Below are 24467 nucleotides of genomic sequence, written 5' to 3'. Positions count from 1 at the left end.
TAACAATCCAAATTCAGACAGTATCAAGCTTGAATATTGTGTCCAAACTTGCCCCAACTGTTATGGGTTCAACCTCTGCGGTCGTATCAGGCTGCGCTCAACGAAGCATTTTATTGTTTTATACATTTAAAAGACAAAGAAATGGACTCAAACACGCTTGAATGTAAAAGATGTACCCAACTTTCTCTTCAGGAAAAGATTATTTTCAAAATTTATTCCCCCTCAAAATACTGGTGACAGACATGCATATTGATGCTTTTAATAGATCAAATCTTTTATCTTTACAAAATTTTTTGGAATTTTTTGATATGCTTCTTCAAGATCAAAATGGTTGGCACCTACCAATATCAGTTGTTTTGTTACTATTTGTCTTTAATTAAAAAGATTTATTATATCTTTGAGCTCAATACTACATGTATGTTTACATGTAGAAATGTTTACAACATGCAATGTAGTCTATTTGTATTACAAATAATATATTATATTTATATACAGCTGTATTAAATTTTCAATGACCATAGACAGTCAGGGGTACTACTTGTACAAGTAATTTTTATTTACTTGAAGAAGTAAATATTAATATACTTATATAAGTAAATTTGTAGGATACTTATACAAGTGAATTTTATTTACTTGTATAGGTAAAAAAAAATTGGGCTTAGTTATGTCCCTTAGACATTCAGATTTTTTTACTTATACAAGTAAAAAAGTCATCCTATCTTCTTTTCTTGAATTCTTAGGACTTCTTTGCTCTAATAGAATTTTTGATTGTCTGTCCTTTGCAGATGTCTTTAACTAATCATTTAAGTGTAATTTCATGGACAATGAAAATCTCATTTGTCTGTTATCTTCAGAACACTGCTCATTTACAAGCCCCCAAGGGGCAATTTTTGAAGGCCTTGCGCAAATACTTAAGATTTTTGCGCAATCAGTTTCTTTGTTGAATTAATGAGATGAAACATTGAACTCTAATAAAAAATTATGAGCTAACCTGAGAAAAATTGTTAAAGGCATGGTTTTACATCTGAAAACTTGAGAATTTTTGTGGGATTGTAAAAAAAATTTACTTATACAAGTAAATTTTTGAGAAAATTAAGGGGAGATTATTCAAACATTATAATTAACTTATATAAGTTTATTTTATTTACTTCTTCAAGTAAATAAAGATTACTTGTACAAGTAGTACCCCTGACTGTAGAAACAGGTGTCAAATATCCACAAATCTCAACGTAGAATGTTTTTATCTTCTAAGATAATGAGTTACGTTTTCTATTGTTTAATTATACTCATCTTCAAATTTGTACCTACATGTACAATTACCATGCGTAACACGATGGGTGCCACTAGTAGAACAGGAGTTACTTACCCTTTCAGAGCACCTGAGATCATCCCAGGTTTTGTGATCTTGTTAGTCTTTTCACTGTCTTTCATTTTTTTGCCATCGTGTTGTCAGTTTCTTTTGGGGAAAAAATTTGGTTGATTATATAGGGAATCACTGAAGCATGACTGGAGCGGGCCCCCCCTTAGGTCAGTCAGCGGGACCCCCCTTATGAAAAGTTCTGGATCCGCCACTGGTTACAGGTAAGATTACAAAACCCAACAAAAAGTATAGGCCCGCTCCAGTCATGCTTCAGTGATTCCCTATATAATCAACCAAATTTTTCCCACATAAGGGGGCCCCACACCCCCTGGATCCGACTATCGTAACCATTTGAAATATTGCTGAAAAGAAAAAAACAGCTATTTTTTTTTTCAACTGAACAGATCATTCATCAGTTTAAATACTGTAACATGAAAGTTATTGTTGCCAAATACTGGTAAATTCCAAAGCTATAAATAGGATTGTTGACTTATTATATTTTTAGGATACTGAAAGTGTTATATCAGTAGATAACCCAAGTCAGACACCAAGACCACCTCAGTCATCATCCGTCCCTACCAACGGTGGAATACCAGGTCAGGTTCCTCAGAGGACCACTTCACCAAGACAGGAAACAGATGAAGATAGGACATCAAGGTTACGACAGAGACAGCATGAAGAATTGAGACAATCAGAGGAGGTTTTACGTCCAGTAATCAATGCTGATCCTGATCATTCAGTAAATACTTGTAACCAAAAAAAAAAGAATGTTATAATCCTGATCTACTGACCCTTTTATTTAAAAATAGAAACTTTTTACTTATGCCATGTATGCCGTCATATTGTAAACTGGCATATATTTTGGTCATTTTATTTTTTCATTTCATTTTCTGATTTTGCAAGTTTTCAAACTAATATATCATTACAATTTCAAACTGTAGGCCCACCAGATTATTAATTAACTGACTAAATTATTCATTATAGTCATGATAGTGACATGTGTTTTTCACAAAATAGTATATAATACAATGAAATATAAAAACAATAATTAGAACACCCGACCCTTTGGGTCTATAAGTCACTTTAAACATTAATGTCAATGGTACGACGAACAAAATAAATCAATTTTATCAAAAATTTCCATATAAAAAGTTTTTTCTCTTACTGAAAGATTGCAATAGATATTTAGCAGTTTTTCTTGGATGTTGACATAGTAAATATTTAAACTGTTCATCTTTTGATAGTATACATAAATTTTCAATTTGTGAGAAATGTTGAACACGTAGATTGTTGTAAAAACTAGTTTATGAGGAAATGGAATTCGTTTTCCACACAGTTCTCATCACACATTTTACACAACCGGTCATCTTCTGCTTCACCTACAAAATGACCAGTTTCTTACCTGAGTGGAAGAATGCCACACCTGAGTTGCACTATTATGGACCTTTCGTTACGGTTAAGATTAAGTTCTATGTAATGTTCACAGCTGTAATGAGATTTTATGAGTCTGTATGTTTGAAGTTACGGAAAGTTCGTTAAACCTTTCTCCCAATCTGCAGATCATTTATCTGTAGGACCAGCAACAGTTTGCACTGTATCAGCTCTATGTCTGACAGAAATAAGAGGATCATGGGTTAAATGTCATTGAGGTAGATAACCAACAAGACAAGTAAACCAAATTTATTATCTTTGCCTTCAGCAATTAGCAAACCAAAACACCATGTAACAGTTTCTAAATGCCATGGCAAAAAATAAAACAGACATTTTATAACGTTAACATACATATTAATTGATATTACTTTCAAACAATATGAATTTAAAGAAAATAAGAATATTATGACTGAGTATGTCTTCCTGCAGACTATGTCTGTTGCTGTGCAAGCTAGCGTGTTTGTATGAAAATAAGGAGATGTGGTATAATTGCCAATAAGACAACTATCCACCAAAGTTTAAATGAAGTGGATGTAAGCTATTACATGTATAGGCAACTATATGGCCTTCAAATATGATAGACATGAGCAAACGACAACCCCTGATCTACAGGCTTCTGACTTAGTTAGGACAGGCACATATCAAGTGTGGAGGGTTAAAATAGTTTGAAGGCGCCAACCCTCCCTCTTTTGATATGGTTTAGCGAATTGCTTTTATCCTGAATGTGCAAGTAATATTTTTGTTGGAAGTTGAATATCCTTCAATATTTCAATCATATAAAATGATTCATATTTGAATTTTCAGAAAGAGAAAAAAGATCCTAACCAGACCAAAAGAATGAATATAAGTGATATAGAGAATTTAGAGGCAATAGACAATCTTACAGTGAAGGAAATGAAAGAATTGTTATTTAGAAGTTTTGTTGATTACAAAGGTTGTGTGGAAAAAGAGGAGCTGAAAAATAAAGTCATTAGATTATGGAAGGAACATAAAAATAACGAAGAAAAGGGTGAATAATTACATCCTGAATTACATATCATCTCAAAATTAGTCATTCACCTTTTAAACCGGTTTTAAAATTTAAATAATTTTGTATGACTCACCTATTATTTGTCCGATAAATATGTAACATAATTTATAACTAAAGAATATTTTGTAAACCTTCATTTCTGTAGCCATATAATTAGATGTATAATGCCAATGTTGGTGTGCTAGACATGAGTTGCTGGAATATCCTCCATCAAATATGATCAAGACAATACTTTGTAGTATCGGTTCCCTTTGCCTATGTCTTCCTGTTCAGTAGCTCCTTAATTCTATCACTGCTTTGAGAAGTGTGCAGACATTATCAGCGATGTCACGATGTCTGAGGAGAAGTTATCAGCATTTTTTCACATTGATATCGTTAAAATATCAGCTGCTCGACACAGTGTAAAGCTTTTTTATTCGTTCGCTGCACTCACTCGCCAAAAAGGTTTACATTGTGATTTGCAGCTGATATTTTTACGATATCAACGTGTAAAAAACATAATCTATCCTTATCTAGCCAAATGGACTATTTGATTTAAACATAATTCACCCTAGGAAATGGCCCTGAAATGTTTTTTTTGAATTTTAACTACAATATCTTTATAACACTTTCTTTTCTTGTCTAGCAAATTGAAACTCACCTTAATATTCCTTACAACAGGAGTCTTTACTCTTTAATATATTTAATTCAGTTACACAGTTTTTTTATCACATGTTTATAAATAGATATTTATTATGAATTATTATCTTTATCATAATAAATATTTTTCATTTCAGCTAAAAAGATGGCAGATGGTAAGATTTAATGTACTGTTTATATATATATATATATATATAAGTCTAAATTGAAAACAATGTACAAACCTATGATCGCGTTGGATAAAAACTGCGATTTTTATAAATGTGCATGCAAAACAAATTTCTTGGTAGAGAGGTCTAAATACAGCACAAACAACATTTTCCAAAAGACCAAAAATGTGAAAAAGTATATTTAAACAAAATGCATTTGACTAGCAGGTCGAACAATGGATGTTCTTTAACCCTGCTGACTGCTATTGGCGATTGCCAAATAAACGGATCACAAGATGTAACAAAATGGATCTTTATTATTAATTTAATACCAAACAGAAAACAATAAACTTGCGGAAAAGATGGTATACGGCAAACATGAGGTGCAAAAATTTGTACACCATATCCGGATTTCGACAATTAATGTCTCTTCAGTGATGTTAGGAATCAAAACGGTATTTGGAAGGCCATATAATTTACCTCAATTTAGGATAGACTTGAATTTTGAAGAGTCGAAATAGGATGAACAGATCATATAAACCCGAAGGCAAATATAATACAAGCCCAAACGAAAAAATATAAATAAGTCTAAATTAAAAACAAAACGTTCAAACCTATGATCGCGTTGGATAAAAACTGCAATTTTTAAACGTGTGCATGCAAAACAAATATATATATATATATGTATATCTTTTTTTCATTCATAGTAGAGGAATTTGAATTAAAAAGAATATTCAAATGTTTACAGAAGTACATTTAATGATGCGACTCCTACAAAACTTTAAATTCCAGTTTTCAATAGTTTGAACATAGCTGAAACACATGTATCACATTAATTTCAGAATTAACAAACCACCAAAAGCTGAAGAAGGCTGATAATAACAATTTAAGATTTTTGGAATATTCTATTATTTTTACTAAGATACCAAAGATAATGGAAAAAGACTTTTAAAAGCCTACTCACAAATTAACTTGTACAGTAGACTCCGGCAAATCGGATACCCAAAATGACAGCTAAAAATATCTGATTACCCGATATATTCAATTAGACGATGAATGTATATTCATTGAATATTCTGCAATAATGAGTAGATATAATCCTGAGATGTTACTAACCCTGACAATTGCTAAATATGTGAAAGGGCTGGAGGATTGATGGAGTGATTTTTATCAGTAACATCACCACGATGTTTGTGTAAAAAATTATCAGCTGATTATGTAATGATTAAATTTGTTTGCAGTTTTTAAATCCTTTATTTATTAAAATAAATCAAATGTCCTGAAATATTTATGTGAATTATTATCTACCATCCATAGTTTGTCATTATTTGTTTTTCATAAGCAATTAATATCCATTATTTACATTATCACACAGGTAAACTAATTTGGCTATAAATAGATCTAAGCATGTCTGTGTAGAGTCTCCAAACTAAAATCGTATTTGTTATAATTTTATTTCTTTAAATAATCAAATTTAAATTTATGAAAATAATCATGATTGATAAAATATTATCGCATAAAGTTTACGTTTTCTGAAGACTATTTATATTTAGGTCATAGTTCTAGAGGCTACCTCACAAATATGTAAACATCCAAAACGGCGTCCATGACATGTGGTTACTTTTGCACATGTGAAAAAAATATATCTGACAAAAGTCAGATTTCTCTTGTCAAAAGGGATTTATATTTATATTGCAATAAATTATTCAGAAGGAGATACATTCAGTTTAGATTATATTTCTGATTCTGTGAACATTTAGAGTTTAATCAAAATTCTCCAAACAGCAACGTCAACTTGTCAACTGAGTCTTGCATATTTTATAAATAAATTCAAACCATTTGAAGTAAAAGGGCATCTAATTCACATGACAAAGGAAGACAATGATTAAAGACAACAATTTATTAAGAAATAGTTCCTTTTATTTAGTAAAAACAAAATCTTCTTGTCTGCAAGATTGTAAATTCGTAACTTCCGGGTCCATTTCCTGTCAGAAAAACATTGAAAATATTCGATTGTGCATGGTTTTGAACAAAATGACCTGAATATTCTTATCCGATTTGCCGGTATATTCTTATATCCGATATTCGATTACACGATAAAATTAACATTAAACATATAGGGAAGGGTTTGGTGTTTTGAAATAATATTACAATAGCCGATATATTCGTTTAGCCGATATCCGATTAGGTGGAGTCTACTGTACCACCACTCTGGGGGTAGGGTCTGTATATTGCAATCAATGTGTATGTCCATCTCTTTCACTTCATCAACATCTTATAAAGAGTGGGGGTATATTTTGAAAGGGGTGTGGAATTTCTGCTCTTTTTTAAGGGCTGTAATATAAAGGTTCTTTAAATTTCTGATTTCAAAATGTTTCATTTTTTTTCTGACTTTTTAGAAGGCAGTGGTGGAACAAGTAATGGGAAAACCCCTGAAGACGAAGTTTGTAAGATTTGTATGGATGCAATGGTAGACTGTGTGCTGTTAGAATGTGGTCACATGGTGTCCTGTACAGAATGTGGTAAAAGACTTTCAGAATGTCCAATTTGTAGACAGTATGTTGTAAGAGTTGTCCGTACCTTTAGAAGTTAGGCCATACCAAAATATTTTTAGCTTCTCATGACAAAATTGAACATTTCAGGAAGTTCATGAAACCAACAAGTCCACCCAGCTTGGTCATATGTTTTTTTTTTAAATTTACATCCACATCACATCAGACATTAAATTGTTAACACTTTCAATCAATTACAATAATGTTTAATTGACTAAAATTGTGATTCAGTAATGAAAATGAGAAAGAAGAATCTTGTAGATTTTTGTAAAAGTCAAAACAAGTTGATGCAACAGGCATTAAGAACATATTTCAGGACCAGAGAAGCTAATAATTTTTTTTTATCGCCTTAAAACAATTTGATAAAGATTGTTTTGAAAAATCAAAAAAATTATGACTCAGGAAGTCAAATTTTATATCTTGTTAATGAAAAGTACATAATGTTATTAAAAATGTATTTTTTGTTGAATTTTAACAGTATATATGTATAGTTATCAAGATTTTGTAGTTTTAATATGTTTTACCAATTATTTTTTGCAGTATTTTGAAAAATTTAAGCATAAAGAAATGTCTTTTTTCTGTCACATTTAGTTTTTTTTGTGTTTTAAACCTTATCTGAAAAATGAGATTTTTATAAATTTCACATTTATTTTATTGGAATATTATTGCCAATTTTTCATAAGAAAAATAATTTTGAATATAAAACTGAAGTTATAAAAGAAGATAATCAATGTTTGAAAAGCAATCTTAGAAACGTAAATTTTGCTACTTTGATTCCATAGAAGGTTGTCCCTTGCAGATTCATAGTTAAAAATAATAAATATTTAATTCAAAATATCCTTCATAGTTTAACTATTTGTTTTTGTAGTCAAATAAACCATTAGTAACATACTTTATGTAGGTTAGAAAATAATTGCAACATTTCTGTCTGTTAACAATGATAAATTCAGTCTGATAACAAGTTAACTAAACATGCATAACAATCAAGTATGCAATGTTGACAATAGTTATTGCATGAAGAAAATGTTACATCCGGAAACAGGACATTGCTGTAATTTAATCTTTCACACACAAAAAAATCTCCCTCAAGCACTAAACTTGAGTAATTTATATAATGTTGCTATGTTTCTGTCAGAGGCAAAATTGAAATTTTCACTGGTCCTAAAATGTTTCCTATTTTTATTTGCGGTATATTTTGTTCTCCAACATATTGTTAAGTTTGTGATAGACAAATATACCTCATTGTTAAATTTGCTTAATAAAGGTAATTAGTGTAAATGCTCAGTGGTGTAAAAAGTCATAAGAATGGAGAATTTACAGCAAATATACTTGAGTGTGTACATATAACAAGGATGTTAAGTTTGCTTATTTGCTAGGTTGACCATAAATTCAAAAATAAGGAAATGAAGGGTATTAATTTGTGGTGCAAAATCTTTACACATACTTTTGTTTATTACCTATTGAAAGAGTAACAATCTTTATCATTAACCAATCAAATTGCACATGGGATGGGTAACAACAGGATGACTGAAAACCTGTTTGACCATTTGGGGATCAGATTTACAATTGGTGATAAAGAACTTATGAGGGTCTGGATGGTGTTTACAGAATAGAGAATATTCAGCCAATAGTGCAGAAAAATTAGGAAAGAATAGAGAAAAATATGCCATAAAAGTAAAGAATAAAGAATAATGGGGTGCTAAAATATAAAGAATGGAGAATAATGTGCAAACAAATATAAAGAATAGAGAATAATGGACAAAAATATAAAGAATAGAGAATAATGGACAAAAAATATAAAGAATAGAGAATAATGGACAAAAAATATAAAGAATAGAGAATAATGGACAAAAAATATAAAGAATAAAGAAAACTTACCTTAAAAATTAAAGAATACAGAAATGAAGGACCCCCATCCAAACCCTCACTTATGGTTCACCTAACATACATTCAAATTTGATTTATGAAGTACACACTCAATATGTTTAGGGGTAAAAGTATCTGTGTGCAACATAACATGGAATGTTAAAGAACTTTAAGATTAAGGTGATGTTGTTATTCATATGTTGGGAAACATTGGATGCATAAGATTTTGCTTGTTCATGTTTGATATTAAGACAGTTTTATTGCAGTGACACATTTCGTGACTGTTTTGTTGTTGAAAGCCGATTCAGAAAATCATGTTGTGGAAAACTGTATGTGAGTGTTTATAAGTTTAAAGATCCCAAATTATCAATTAAAACACCAAATTTTTATATAAGAATTTTTTTTAAGTATGAAAAAATTGCAAGTATGTAAGTAAAAATGGTTACTGTTGTATACCTTCAAAAATATATGTCTCTTTAGGGTCACTTAATTTAAAAGTTAGGTATCTAGGAAAACAAAATTAATGTTGGGAAGTGGCTACAAGAACAGAATACAAAACTACACAATTGGTACAATCTGCAAATAGAAAAAGATAAAACACCAAATTGCGAAAAACAAAACAAAAAAAATTAAAAGATAAAAAGTGATGGTGTTTAATTTGGATGTAAAAGGTCAGGGATTGTTGAATGATGATTGGTGGCTGGCTAAGAAGTCATTTCTGAGAAATTTTGGTGTTTAACCTTTGATCTTTTGTTTATTTTGAAAGTTGGAAAAAAAGGGTTTCATTTTTCAGAAACATTTTATATAGATTTTATAGGGACATTTTCTGGAAAAAAAAGCATTTGGCGAAACAGACTGGACTTTCATTGAAATTAGAATACAAAGGTTAGCCTGAAACAGACATATATTTTTTCTTGACTTAGCAATGAGAATACAATCACAGCATTGTGCCAAATTTTGTGTGCGTTATTCTTTTTTTTTTTTTTTAAATAAACTTAAACATTTTATAATTTTAAAAGTAGTGTATATGCCTAGAATGGTACATGTATATCAATCTTATAATGTCAGCTTTTCAACAAAATGAGGGCAAATTTGTCAAAAATTGATAGTATCATGAAATATTATTTCTTAATATATGCTTATTTACTTAATTTTATATATTGCTTTAGTTAAATATTTTAAGCTAGTTTAGGATTTTTTTAATGTACTTTATTTATAGTAAATCTGAATGCTGTAAATACATTGCTACAGTGTGCACATGTTTAAAACAGTTTGTAGTCAATTTTTGCCATTGTAGATGTGAAATAGCTATTTCTCATTCATTACACAGCACATGTACTGGTAGATTATTATTTTTCACACAGATTGACTGTGATATATGTATAAATTTGTTACTTTTTTGTTTTACTTTATATATTTATTCATCATGTTAAAATGTACTAACATCATATACAATATATAAATTATAACAGACTTACATAATAGAAGATGGCAACATAATGCTTATTAAACATTATTGAAAGAATTAAACATTAAATAAAAGTTTACCTTTAAAGCTATGTATACATTTGACAATCCAATCATATTTTAAGTAAACTAGAAATGATTCTATTATATATCCACTCTCAAAAAGGGAGTCATATTGTTGTAGTAGGATTTCTACCATTAATTGTTCTTGTTTCCATGCAACCTTGTTGAGGCTTGTTTTTTTGTTATCTTTTGACATAGACATATGCTATTTGGTATGGAGGTGTATTACCACAAAACATACATCAAGTTTACGAATCATTCTGGTGAAGAAAAGACTCAAAGCCAACAAATTGTAAAAAGAAAATTATCATTGACTTATCTACATTTGACAACTTCTAGTAAAGTTACAGTTATGTCTCAGATGCTAAAGACAAATCTTTATGGCGATTTGTTATTGTTGTTCAATAATAGTTTTTAAATTGTTCTCACTTATTTACTGATGGAGTTTATTATTATGTTTTAGATAGCTGTTATTGTTATTAATGTTAATTATGATAATTTTATTGTTGTGCCATATGTATAAGATGGTCCAGTTGTTGGTCATTGTGGACCTTGATTTTTCACTGTGAAATGGTATAAAATGTCTTGAAACACTTGGACTCATTATCAAAGGATCGTGAAAATGTTGCACTTTGTTAATGTCAGAGGAACAGATAGTCTAAAGATCTCATGACAATATCTTCAGTTTATTTTGACTTGCCAAACCTCAATTTCCATAATCATGGTTGTCTTATTAGCTTCAAGAGCTTCCTGTACCTGTAGAGCCCTTATTATGCCAAAATTTATCTGTACAATTATTTTGATGGTGTGTGAAGGTTTTACAGTAATTCTTAATGCTTGTTTTGACAATTTTCTAGATTTATTATAAAAATCAGTACAGTGACTAATATATTTGTTAGTAATCATTGCTTTCTAGAAGTTTTGCATAAAATGCAAGTTTAAAGGTTATTTGTTTCAATTTTTCAGAAACCTTTGATAGTTACTTAAAAATATTTATACCTTAAACAAATGAAAACATTAAAGAAATATGTTAAATTGTGTAGTTATGTTTTTCATATTATTTAATGTTTGAAAATTTTCCACCGCAAATGACTGTAAATTATATGTCTCCCCTTAACTGTGTTTGTGTCACATGTACCCCACTGGAATTACGTTGACTCAGTTATACAATCGGTGATTCCCGGTGAGACGTTTTGATTTTTATATGGGAAAAAATTTGTCACATTGTAACACATTGTTTTGTATTAAATGGAAGACAATACCAGATTTTGAGAAAGGGTTTCCATTTTCAGATTCTCAGGAAAGTGAATATGAATGTGTTCTGATAGCGTAGAAAAATGTATGTGTTGTTATGTTTCATGTAGAGTATTCTGAGTACCTAAATTTGTGGATGGAAGATAAACTTGTATAGGATGAACAAATGCTTGCTATATATTTGCTTTGCTCTAAATTGTTCTCATATTAAAAATAACACATTCAATATTAAAGTTCATTAACTAAGTGTATTTGATATGCATGTCACTATTACAAATACAAAAATACTTTTGCAGCAGGAATATGTTAATACATGTCTCAGGTTGTATAGAATATAACTGAAGCTCTGGTTACATAGATGCCTTACCACATGAACATGACAGATGTGTTACTTAACATCTTTTTAATCATAGATGTTTATTTTAACATAACCCAAGTTCACCTCATTCAAAAGGAGTGATATGTAAACACCTGATTACTTATTATAAAAACATGTAAACCAGCATGGTCTGAAACACTTCAAGAGATGGTATTTCTGTATTGCTTGAATGTTAATGTTGGCTTTGCTTTTAGGTCGAAGCACCTTTTTTAAAATCCTTAAAAACATTTAGATGTTGATCTTTACAGTTGATGCCACCTGATTTGTTAATCTTCATTTATTACTATTTCCATGACATTTTCAGTCCTATTCAAAGTAATTACAAAAAAGATAAAATTCTTTGTCCTATTCCGAAACAGTTTCAAGCAGATGTAATTATTATCTTACATTTGCCTTAATATCAATATTATTGGTTAATATTTACTATTGTTGAGCAAGATCATTGTCGGTTGATGTTTTTTTTTTTATGTATTTTGGCGTTGTAGTCAATATTGAGTTTTGTGACAATGTGATACACGTACACTACTGAAATCGTGCTTATTTATTTTTTTAAATGTTTACAATTGTGCTTGCTAATACAAATTAATTGTTTGCAATTTTGCTTGCTAATGCAAATTAGTTGTTTACCATATTGTTCAATTTCAAGAAATGTCAGTTGAGAAGCATTATTTATAAATCTTCAACATGCACCTCACTTTTATTAATATTGACTAGAAAAGCAAAATTTGATTTTAAAAATAAGATTCACATATTGTGTCCCATGACAGTGCCCCGCTGAAGTGATCCATAGTAATGTGATACATAGGAATCACTTCTGTCATCTGTTTCACATTTTGTAATCCAAAACTCGATGAAAATGGCTTGACAAAATTCAACCAAACTTGCACAGAATCTAACATCTGTTTGTTAATCTTCAACTTTTTTAAAAGTGCCTGACAGAAGTTAACCAAACTTTCTTCTGTTTTCTACAGGACTCAATCATGAAGTAGTGCACCTGCTATTTTAATTTTTTGAGTTGAGTGATTTTTAGTATCTTCACATCATTTTTGAGATGGATGGGTACACACACTTTCCTTGGAAGACTCGCACATTTTTGCTATATACTTCTGCTTTTTAAATTGTTTTCGGGAAAACTACAAAAAATTCTCTTATGAGCCTCCAAAGTTGTGAATTTGCTCAAAAATAGAGATTGACAACTTTTAACATGGACTCCTATTAAATCTATTTACCGATATACATGTTTCTTGACTGGCATTAAATCAATGCATATCAGAACTGTTCAACAGTGAACATAGATGTTGCAGAGATTTATATTTTATGTTGCTTAAGACCTTGTAAATTAATTATATGTTTCTAAGATACTTCATTTTATTTTAAATGTTGTGTCTGAGAACAAGATAATTCATCTTTAAAAGGTCAAAAATGTGCATTATTTTTCATATATCATTTTTATCATGTGATATTTTTGCTAGTCATTTTGATTTTGGATTTTTTTTTATTGACAAGATTAGAATTATGTTTTCAACACTGAGTTCCCATTTTTTGATTGAGAATAGAACGTATACATCACCATTTAATTTATCCACGAGTTTGATAATCATCAACCAAATGCTTAACTTGGAAAAAATGCACAAAGTTGATGGAGTACGTCATTTTACCAAGAAAAAACATTGGTAGATTTCAATTGTTTTGTAAAAAATGTAACAATCCTATCTATTTTTTGTAAAGACCACTATAACATATCCATATATTGTTGCAATTTATCAAAACTAGTTTGATTTCACACATGCTGTTTTTGAAAGTAATCAAACTTCTCAGAAAATTAATAAAAGCTAAAATTGTACCTGACCAATTTAAAATATTAGAATAGGTAACAATTTTACAAATATCTCAAGTAACAAGATAAACTATTCAATAAATGCAACAAAATATGGATGTGCTATTGTGTCTTCAGAGTCAGAATTGATCTGTTGTATGTCAATATCTGACAAGACAACAATATTTGTTTCAAGTCTTTGTTGTGAGCCAAGGTTCTGTATTGAAGGCCGTACTTTGACCTATAATGGTTTACTTTTACAAATTTTGACTTGGATGGAGAGTGGTCTCATTGGCACTCATACCACATCTTTTTATATCTATTTAAAACATTTTAGTTACTGATGCACCATACTATACCTAATTAAGATAAAGCACTTAAAATTAAAAATACTGAAATTCAAATTAACAGTCTTTTGAAAGGATTGACAGTTTATAGGTAAACAGTATTATACATTTTATTTATATTTTATAAGCCGACATACTACAATCATTTACAATGTATGAACATACTATTATGTGTTTCAGTATTGTTTTCCTAATTTTTATTGTAATTATGCTTAGACATTGACTTATATACATGTCTTTTTCAGGCCGTGAATATATAAATCAATTTTTTCTGTACAATTGCATTTCCCTTTTAATGCTTGCTGTTTAAAAACTATTGTTAAAACTAAGTAAAACATAAGACCATCAGTACACTAAAAGACCATGTGATTACTATAATCAAGATCAACAGTCTAATTCATTTATTTTTGTGTGTACTAATTTTCAGAAATTTTGTGAATTCGTAATTTCAACATTTTCACATATATTGCATAAAAGCCTACACCCAGAAAATCCACAAATAATAACTCAAAGGATTATGATGCATTCAAAAGTAAATTGATTGCAAGATAATGTTAACATAAACAGAATTATTAAGGTTGTAAATTGCCACAGAACTTGTTCCATTTTGCAAAGTATATCATGTAAAGCCTTTTTTAAAACAAAGACCTAAATCTGGATCTTTTTTAGTTGTCCACATCACACTGAAAAATGTGGATATATTAAAGAATATCTGAATATCTTGCATCCTGTTCTTTTTAGTGATCACATATGGTCAATAACTGTACACATTTGGTGCACTGTAAATATTAGGCCAAAGTATCATATAACCCTTGTAGGAAAAGCTTTCGCTTAGTAATCTTGTATTACCAGACAGTCATTTATTTTGTGTTGCCTATCAACTTGGAAAACAAAATTATTTAATTTTTTCCATGTAAATTGTTGTCCATTTTTTTAGTTTATTTGGGATACTTTTGCTTCATGTTGTTTGCAGTATTTTTCAAACATAACAAATCTGTGATGTTGTAAAATTCCGGTTTATAAGTTAAAAGATAGTATATTATACCATGATATTCAGGGATTTGATGGTTAAGGGTACATGCTGTTGGTAGAGATTTAGGGGGAAATAAAAAACAGTTGAAAGAAGAAATTATTGCATGCATTTATTATTGCGATGTCAGGAAAATCTACATACAGATAATGTATCAGATATCAGAACGTGAGTTCTTATTAAGACTATCACCTGATTATCGGTGGTCATCTCAACGAGATTGATTTTCTCGCTTGAGCTGGTATGGCGAAAGTGAGAAAAGCAATCGAGTTGAGATGACCAATGATAATCTGTTTATGGCTATTTTGCCTATGACGACGTTGATGTTTATATTGACAACGGCACATGCGCCCTTAGTTTCTAGCGATACTTTTTTATATTACTCTACTGTGCTGAGAAAGGAAATTATCAGTCAGTAAGATCAAAGGAAAATTTCGTGAAATAGCGATAATAAAAACATCATAATAATTTCTGAATTTACAGTACCTGATATCATTGCAGTGTTATAGCTGTTGGGATAATAATATAAAAAAGTTGAATTGTATTGTTTTATTTTACCTTCTTACTCTATCTCTGCTTTGCTATTGTAACAAACCAGACAAGTATAGTGCAATGAAAGTGTTTATTCTAGTTCTTTTAAGTATTTTCCCTTATGCACAGTTCTTTGACGTATCAGACTAGGAAAACAAAGTCCTTTATATAATGAATGTGTATTATGGAATAGTTAATTGTACAATATAGAATAAGGAATCTGTATCGTAATTCAAGAAGTTGGTACAGTTATGTTATTTGTAAACAATCATGCATAACGATGTAAATTTTAACTGATTGAGCTAATAAAACATCATTTGTAAAAAAAAAATGTTTATTTATTTATCTCTGTTTCCTGTTTCTTCTTAAACTGTAAAAAAAATGGTAACTATCAATATTTGAATATTGAGACAACAGTTGTTTTTTTTTCCATTATGGACAATTTTACTTCAACTCAACCAATTTCAGAATATTTAATTTTGTCTTATGATAAGTAATAGTTAGCTGCTGTTTGATTTTGACAACTTTCAATTCGTTTTTCCATAGCCATGAAAACAAAAGATAGGTAGAAGAAAAGAAGGAAGAAAAACAAGTCAAATTAAAAGAGACAACACGATGGTCATATAAAGTAAGACAGTTCTCAAAACACTACACCAAAAACTTAGATTAAGCAACATATACACCACCAAATACCATGGTTAAACTCATGAGCTCTAGACGTATAAGTAGTTCCTACTCTACTATTGACAGCTGTCATGTTACTTATAACTTCAGCCATGAAAATATTCTTGTAATATTCTATTTTGTATATCATCTCTAGTTTGCTTTTAGCTTCTTTGCAATATAGACAACTCTAACTTTGAAATTGGGGCATTTCAGGGTACAAAAAAATGTATAATTAATAAAAATTGCTTTTAATGAATATTACAGAAACATAGATGGACAAAGGTAAGGACACTTCCAATTCCGATGAATTTCATTTCTGTCTATATTACTTCATAATCTTTATTGTATTTTCCACCTTTTATTCAGTATCCCAAGTTTGCTTAGACTCATGGTACAGTTGTTATCGATGTTATATATCTTGTGATGGTTGTTTGCGTAGCATCCAGTGGCAAATATTTCAGTGTGCATTTACATGATCTTTGTTTGATTAACATCCAGTGGCAAATATATCATGTGAATGCCTTTACTTGCTAGTTTTTCCTTTGTCCATCTGTACGTCCCAAAACTAGTTTACATTCTATAACTTAAGTTTGCCTCAACTAATTTGCCATATATTTATGAGTGGGGCATCTGTGACCAATGGACACATTCTTCATTTATTTGCTAAACATCCAGTGGGAAATATTCTATATGTATGCCTTTAAATGATTGTTGTTTGCTAAACATCCAGTGGGAAATATTCTATATGTATGCCTTTAAATGATTGTTGTTTGCTAAACATCCAGTGGGAAATATTCTATATGTATGCCTTTAAATGATTGTTGTTTGCTAAACATCCAGTGGGAAATATTCTATATGTATGCCTTTAAATGATTGTTGTTTGCTAAACATCCAGTTGGAAATATTCTATATGTATGCCTTTACATTGTGCTGTGGGCTGAACATCCATGGCAAATATGTCATGCATATAAAATTAAATGATCCTTGTTTGCATAACACCAAGTTGCAAATACTCCATGTGTGTGGCTTTACATGATCGTTTTTTGCTTAACATCCAGTGGCAAATATTCATTGTGTATGGCTTTACATGATCGTTTTTTGCTCAAAATCCAGAGGCAAATACTCCCATGTGTATGCCTTTTAAAGCTTTTTGTTTGTACTTAAAATCCAGTAGCAAGTATTCAATGTGTATGTCTTTACATAATCGTTGTTTGCTTAACATCCAGTGGCAAATATTTGATGTGTATGCCTTTACATAGTTATTGTTTGCTTAACATCCAGTGGGAAATATCAACTGTATGGTTTTACATGATCTTAGTTTGCTTAACATCCAGTTACAAATATTCCATGTGTACGCCTTTTACATGATTGTTGTTTGCTTAACACCCAGTGGCAAACATTTCATCTGTATGCTTTCAAATGATTTTTGTTGCTTTATATCTTGTGGTCGAATGGGGACATTAAATCCGATGCCTCGTGTAGAGAGAGTGCCACTCTCTCTGCGTGTAATGAACCCTTGCAACAACTCTTTGTAGGATACGGAGGTGGCCTGCTGCATGGCTTTATTTCTGTCCCTATCCAATATACCCCCACTGTCCTGAGGCATTCCAAATTTCCCGCCTTTCATCCCGGATGACCCCCTATTGCAGTACCTATCTATTGTATTAATTGTTAATTTGTTCTCGCCCTAAACATGTGTAGCAGGAGCAATTCTGCTGGAGATTCGGGGATGCGGACCACAGCTTGTTCTAGTTTGTGAACTGATTTAAACGGAGACGATGGATGCCAAATGTAAAAGCGCTATATAAATATCTATGTAAATGAAAACCAAAAACAGTGAAAATAATATATAATTTATTCAATATGTAGAACATGTATGAAATCCAAAAGTTTAGAAATGGAGCATTCAATGACTTCAATATTAACCCGTATTAAGAAGGCATATGGCAGATGCACTAACCTTAAAGGGTGATTGGGAAGCACGGCTTTCCTAGGTTGGACTGAACGTCAGTCCTCAGACAATTCAACATAATAATTTCAAACCAGTTATATAAAATATATAAGTTTCCGAAGAAGGTTATAAATGTTTTGCGACGATGCAAATACTAAACTTTAGAATATAAATAAATATCTTTAACCAATGAATTCAAAATAGCAATAGGTATTCAATTTAACAAATATATACTTAATAAGCATCATGTAAATCATTAAATAAAGAAATATGAAATTTATAGTTTTAAACAAGGGAAATAACAATGACATATTAATCCTAACTGCCACATTCCTCCCCCCTAAGACAAACGATAAATTTCATAAATAAAGTCTGCAAACTGAAATGTCTATCAAATAGATGTATCTGCCACACTAAACACGCAAAATGCAAATTTCATGTAAAATAAATATGAATAATTTGTAATGATTAAACATTAAATCTAATATATATCAGTTAAAGTTAAATAACAAGACTGTTCAATGAGACCACAACACCAGTCTGATACCCGACTCCTCCCTTCGAAAACAAATGTAAATGAAATAACATTTGAAAATTTAAATTTAACAAAAATCTATCAATGTTCACCAGATTAAATGTCTTTCAAACACATGTAATAATATCACTTAGAAATAAATGTCACTGTTAAACGCATACACAAACACACATCGGCATCAGGTTCAAAGGATAACGGACGCGACTTGAGGTCTTCTTGGTAAGTAGGCGTCAGAATCAGTGGTACGGCATATAGGGTAACGGCACATCTAACGGTTGAAATCTAACATGAAAAGTTATACCAGGTTATGTCCACCAATGTTGATCTCACAGTGGCACAGTTGACGTGTACCACCGGGTTCTATTACAGCACTCCAACGTTGTTGATAACGGTAACACAGACGTTGTGCCACCGATTGAAAGCACCATTCAGCTGAACAAAATATACTGTTTTTGATCTGCACAGCAGACCTAGACTTGTAATTTAAGATGTACCAGGTAATCTCCACCACTGTTGATCTCACAGTGGCACATTTGACGTGTACCACCGGGTCCTATTACTGCATTCCAGCGTTGTTGATAACGGTAGCACAAATGGTGTACCACCGGAGATGGATCGGGTCCATCTATATGCAAGGTTCTCAAAATAAAGTTGGACGATGCCCAACTTTTGTGCAAGTTACTAAATAATGGATCGGGTCCATCTGTATGAGCTAGAAGTGTTCCTAACTTCAAGCTTAACGTTCACTCTATTGGTTTCTGCCATAACTAATAAAAGTTAAGAAGTCAGACTTCTATAAACTCTCTAAATACTAAATATTTAGCTAGAGATGACAATCCAGACAAACGAGCATCAACTCATAAAATAAACCAATTCCAACTACAACTAGCTAACAGTCTACACTTCAAACTACACAGAAGATCAGCCATAATTCAAGTAATCAAAAATGAAAATTATAACAAGATGAGATGCACGGCATCCCTTCCTTGGAGAAAGAAAACCAAACAGCCAAATTTGAGAAGTGTAACATCTCTGAGCACATTGAAATAAGCCTAAAGTAAAACTGTATATATACAACATAATGTAAAAACAAACATTAAACAAAGGTAACACAATCTGAACTACAAAAATTGTGATTCAAATTGTTTTTTAATATCCCTTCTATTTTTGAGAATTTCACTTGACTACCTGCAGACCTTTCATCTCTAGCATGGACTCTAAGAGACATATTTGGGCACTTAGACCTGATCTGATATGACCTAACTGGTGACATTTAAAACATTTCTTAGGTTTACGTTTCCTACGTGATCTCAGTCGCCTCCTCAATATATTCATTAAAATTTCAAAATTGTTATGAACCGTATCACAACAATCTAAACTTTCTGACTCATCTGAATAGTCTCTGAATCACCAGTAAAATGAACAGCTTCATATTCAATAGCTAGTGATAAAGCCTCATCTAAACAATGAGGGTGCTTAAAAGTGACAAATTTAGTCATCTCAATATTCAAACATGATGTAAATAAGTCAGTAAAATACACATCTAAATCTGAAAAATTATCAGGATAAGCCTTATGAGCTAGTAATTTAAAACGCTGACCAAATTCAGAAATTGTTTCATTTTCCTTCAAACTACAAACTCGCAGTTGAAATTTAAAATATGCCTCCCTCTCCTTAGGATTGAACCTCTGAATGAGAACATTTTTCAAGCAGTCATAATCATACAACTGTGGCCTTTTAAAGAAACGTAAAATAGTTTGAGCATCACCTCTCAAATTCATTATTAACTGACATGCCATCTCAAATTCATTCCACTGATTCCAAAGAGAAACTGTCTCAAAATGAACAAAATAATCTGTAACATCAATGCTGACACCATCAAACAAACAAGGTTTTTCTTCAAACCTAATCATAACTAAATATACATTTACAAAATGAATCAAACTATGAAAATAAAATGTCCCAGGGACAACTATCGGCCCAACTCTTCAAAACTGGTCTGCTTAGGACTGTCATATCCAATTACAAGTACTGACTCAAATGTCTGCTCCATTTCTTATAAGTAATTTAGTTCAGTTACAAATCAGAAAAGTTGCTTTAAGATTCCGCATCCGCCTCGCGGGACCAAAATGTAGCAGGAGCAATTCTGCTGGAGATTCGGGGATGCGGACCACAGTTTTTTCTAGTTTGTGAACTGATTTAAACGGAGACGATGGATGCCAAATGTAAAAGCGCTATATAAATATCTATGTAAATGAAAACCAAAAACAGTGAAAATAATATATAATTTATTCAATATGTAGAACATCCAAAAGTTTAGTAATGGAGCATTCAATGACTTCAATATTAACCCGTATTAAGAAGGCATATGGCAGATGCACTAACCTTAAAAGGGTGATTGGATAGCACGGCTTTCCTAGATTGGATTGAACGTCAGTCCTCAGACAATTCAACATAATAATTTCAAACCACTTATATAAAATATATAAGTTTCCGAAGAAGGTTATAAATGTTTTGCAACGATGCAAATACTAAACTTTAGAATATAAATAAATATCTTTAACCAATGAATTCAAAATAGCAATAGGTATTCAATTTAACAAATATATACTTAATAAGCATCATGTAAATCATTAAATAAAGAAATATGAAATTTATAGTTTTAAACAAGGGAAATAACAATGACATAATAATCCTAACTGCCACACATGCATGAAATATTTGTCACTGAATGTTAATCAAACGACAATCTTCAATTACTATAAAAAAAGTAGTTTGAATAGAATGTTGTTAAGTTAAAATTACGCACCAAACAAATAATGACACTAGGGTATTTCGAACTATATTTCCCGTAGCTATACATGCTATAATCATATTTATACTATGTGCAAGCGAAATATTTCTATTTGCCATTCTTGTGTATGCTCTTCTGTTAAATTTTGCCTTTCGAGCGCACCAAATGGTGTCGATCTTACACACACACTTATTCCATAAGCAAGCAGTTTATAATATTTTAAGGTTGTGTTGGCATGGACAAAACATTTTATATACATTAAAAGCTAAAATAATAAAGATATTTCATAAATATCTGTAAATTAAAAAAATAACTAGAAAAGGGATGTTCCTTGTCCCAAGCGCCTGTGTTCCAAACCGACACCACTATTTCACTATCCCTTATTCAATCATTTAGAGATGAAGTTCATTTGAAAAAAAAGTACTCGACATGTAAAGATAAATTTTAGACAAAATGTTCATCACTACATATTACTATTGAAGAAAATATTATACAATATTGCCGCTTTTACACGTTTTTTTTAATTGCATCCAATTACAAAACCAAAAGTCATCCTCAACCAAACTTAATCAAATCGTACCAGAAAGGCAATTGAATGTGTCTGATGTTAAAGGCATTCACGTCCTAAACCTTCTTAACGCCATAAAGTAAACCTCATTCTATATCTAAACATTTGATCCAATGATATTAGAAAATACAAAATATAGGCAACAATTTTCGGAACCACGTTAAAATAACTTATTAAACATGTTCCGTTTCAACATTAATGTGACTTATGATCATTAGTATGATTTTTCTAAAGCTAATTGCACTGATCTACAAAAGATTATGAACCGCAGTGCTACAGATTCCAAATGAACACAAAAGAAAAAGACAAACCAAAACCTTGTTGCAAACACTTTTGAGCATGTTTGTATAATGAGATACACGTAGAAGTAGTTTACATAACAGAATACACGTCGTACACATTAATGAAGAGCCCATATGTTAAATCCAATATCAGAAAATATATGGGTATTTTATTGGATGAATGCAAACAAATATTCTAATAAAACTGTCCAAGACTATTGACGAATCTCGTTGGAAGCCAGAAACTGACAAGAACCGTTACATTGAAATAATTGGATATCTTCACTGTATAAGGTATGTATTTACTATTATTATTATCATCATCATAGATGTTTACGTATGTTTCAGCAAACTTGCATTTAAATTTTCTCTGTCTAATGTGGAGGAAGTAAACTTTTTTTTTATCATGGCTCATTCTAATGATAACACGTATATGTTCTTGTCAAACTGTCATAAAAGTGAGAGGTTTAGCTAGCTATAAAACCAGGTTTAATCCACCATTTTCTACATAAGGAAATTCCTGTGCCAAGTCAGGAGTATGACAGCTGTTTTCCATTCGTTTGATGTGCTTGAGCTTTTGGTTTTACCATTTGATAAAGGACTCCGTTTTGAATTTTCCTCGGAGTTCGGTATTTTTTTTAATTTTACATTATGGCTGTTTGCACTTTTTATACTGACTAGAATCTACATAATCTGAACATGGAAAAACACATTTTATACGAATTCTTTTTGGACTTATAGAGAGCGTATTAATTCTTATAGAATAGAGAATGGAAACGGGGAATGTGTCAAAGAGACAACAACCCGACCAAAGAGCACAAAGTCACCAATGGGTCTTCAACGCATCGGGAAAGTCCCGCACTGCAGGATGTGGGTTTAAGCTGGCCCCTACTGAAAAATAATGTAAACTAGTTCAGCGAAATGGACACCACACTAAACTCCGAAACATACAAATGAACCAAAATAGATATAAAAAAACACACACTAGCTTAACAAAGGCTAGTGGTTCCTGACTAGGAACATACAGCGGGATTAAAAATGTTTTGTGTTTTGTGAGATCTCAACCCTCCTCCTACACCTCTAGCCAATGTGGGATAAACAAACTCAAAGTAATACGCACAGTAAAACTCAGTTTAAAAGAAGTCCGAGTCGGATGTTAGAATAAGCAACATGACAATGATCAACATACATTAATAAATAATAAAGGACTTGTAGTAGTTATTGACAAGCCAGCTCCAGGCGTCACTGAATTAAGCTGATCGAAAAAAACTATGTCTTCATCGTATGCATATTAGTGTACATATGCATTCACTGAGTTTACAACTCTTCTTGTTCGGCATAGAAGTACATCAGACGTTTGTCCCATTCGATACTTACATAAAATAGAATCTTCTTGACCATATACTAATTGCGGTTAATTAAACTTTAGGCCTAATCAGGTTCTTTTTAGATTGTTTGTGGCTGTCAATCAATCTTTAATGTATCTTTTTCCAATTTATGAATACTAGTACCTACATGTATGTTCTTTCTAGGGAATTTCAGTACATTAAAGTAACTTTCTTTCACAATGAGGATATGTTTACTTGAACAGAGATCTCAGTTTGCTGTTTCAATATTTTACGGATGGTTATAATATAACTATAAAACGTGCGAAGGTACAGTAATAAAAATTTAGTATGAGACAGGAAGCTGTGGAACTCCTTGCCAAATGAGACAAGGAGACTATCAATTTTTTTGTCAGTTCAAAATTGTATCTCT

General features: G+C 31.1%; 1 protein-coding gene across 3 annotated transcripts in view; it reads left to right on the top strand.

Annotated features, from left to right (window-relative positions):
* The window catches only part of LOC127712085 (E3 ubiquitin-protein ligase RNF34-like), a 36636-nt gene extending 20391 nt beyond the window's left edge, over positions 1-16245 (top strand). For all 3 annotated transcript variants that reach the window (XM_052218292.1, XM_052218290.1, XM_052218291.1), the window contains exons 4-7: positions 1866-2099; positions 3596-3800; positions 4598-4615; positions 7009-16245. In XM_052218292.1, the coding sequence (XP_052074252.1) occupies positions 1866-2099; positions 3596-3800; positions 4598-4615; positions 7009-7202 (651 nt within the window). In that variant the 3' untranslated portion in view covers positions 7203-16245. The remainder of the gene's footprint in view (positions 1-1865; positions 2100-3595; positions 3801-4597; positions 4616-7008) is intronic.
* Positions 16246-24467: the final 8222 nt, after the last annotated feature.

The sequence above is a fragment of the Mytilus californianus genome, unplaced genomic scaffold (assembly GCF_021869535.1).
Source record: "Mytilus californianus isolate M0D057914Y unplaced genomic scaffold, xbMytCali1.0.p SCAF_8, whole genome shotgun sequence".
Taxonomy (NCBI): Eukaryota; Metazoa; Mollusca; class Bivalvia; order Mytilida; family Mytilidae; genus Mytilus; species Mytilus californianus.
Note: the sequence above shows the minus strand (reverse complement) of the source record. Positions and strands in the feature narration are given on the sequence as shown.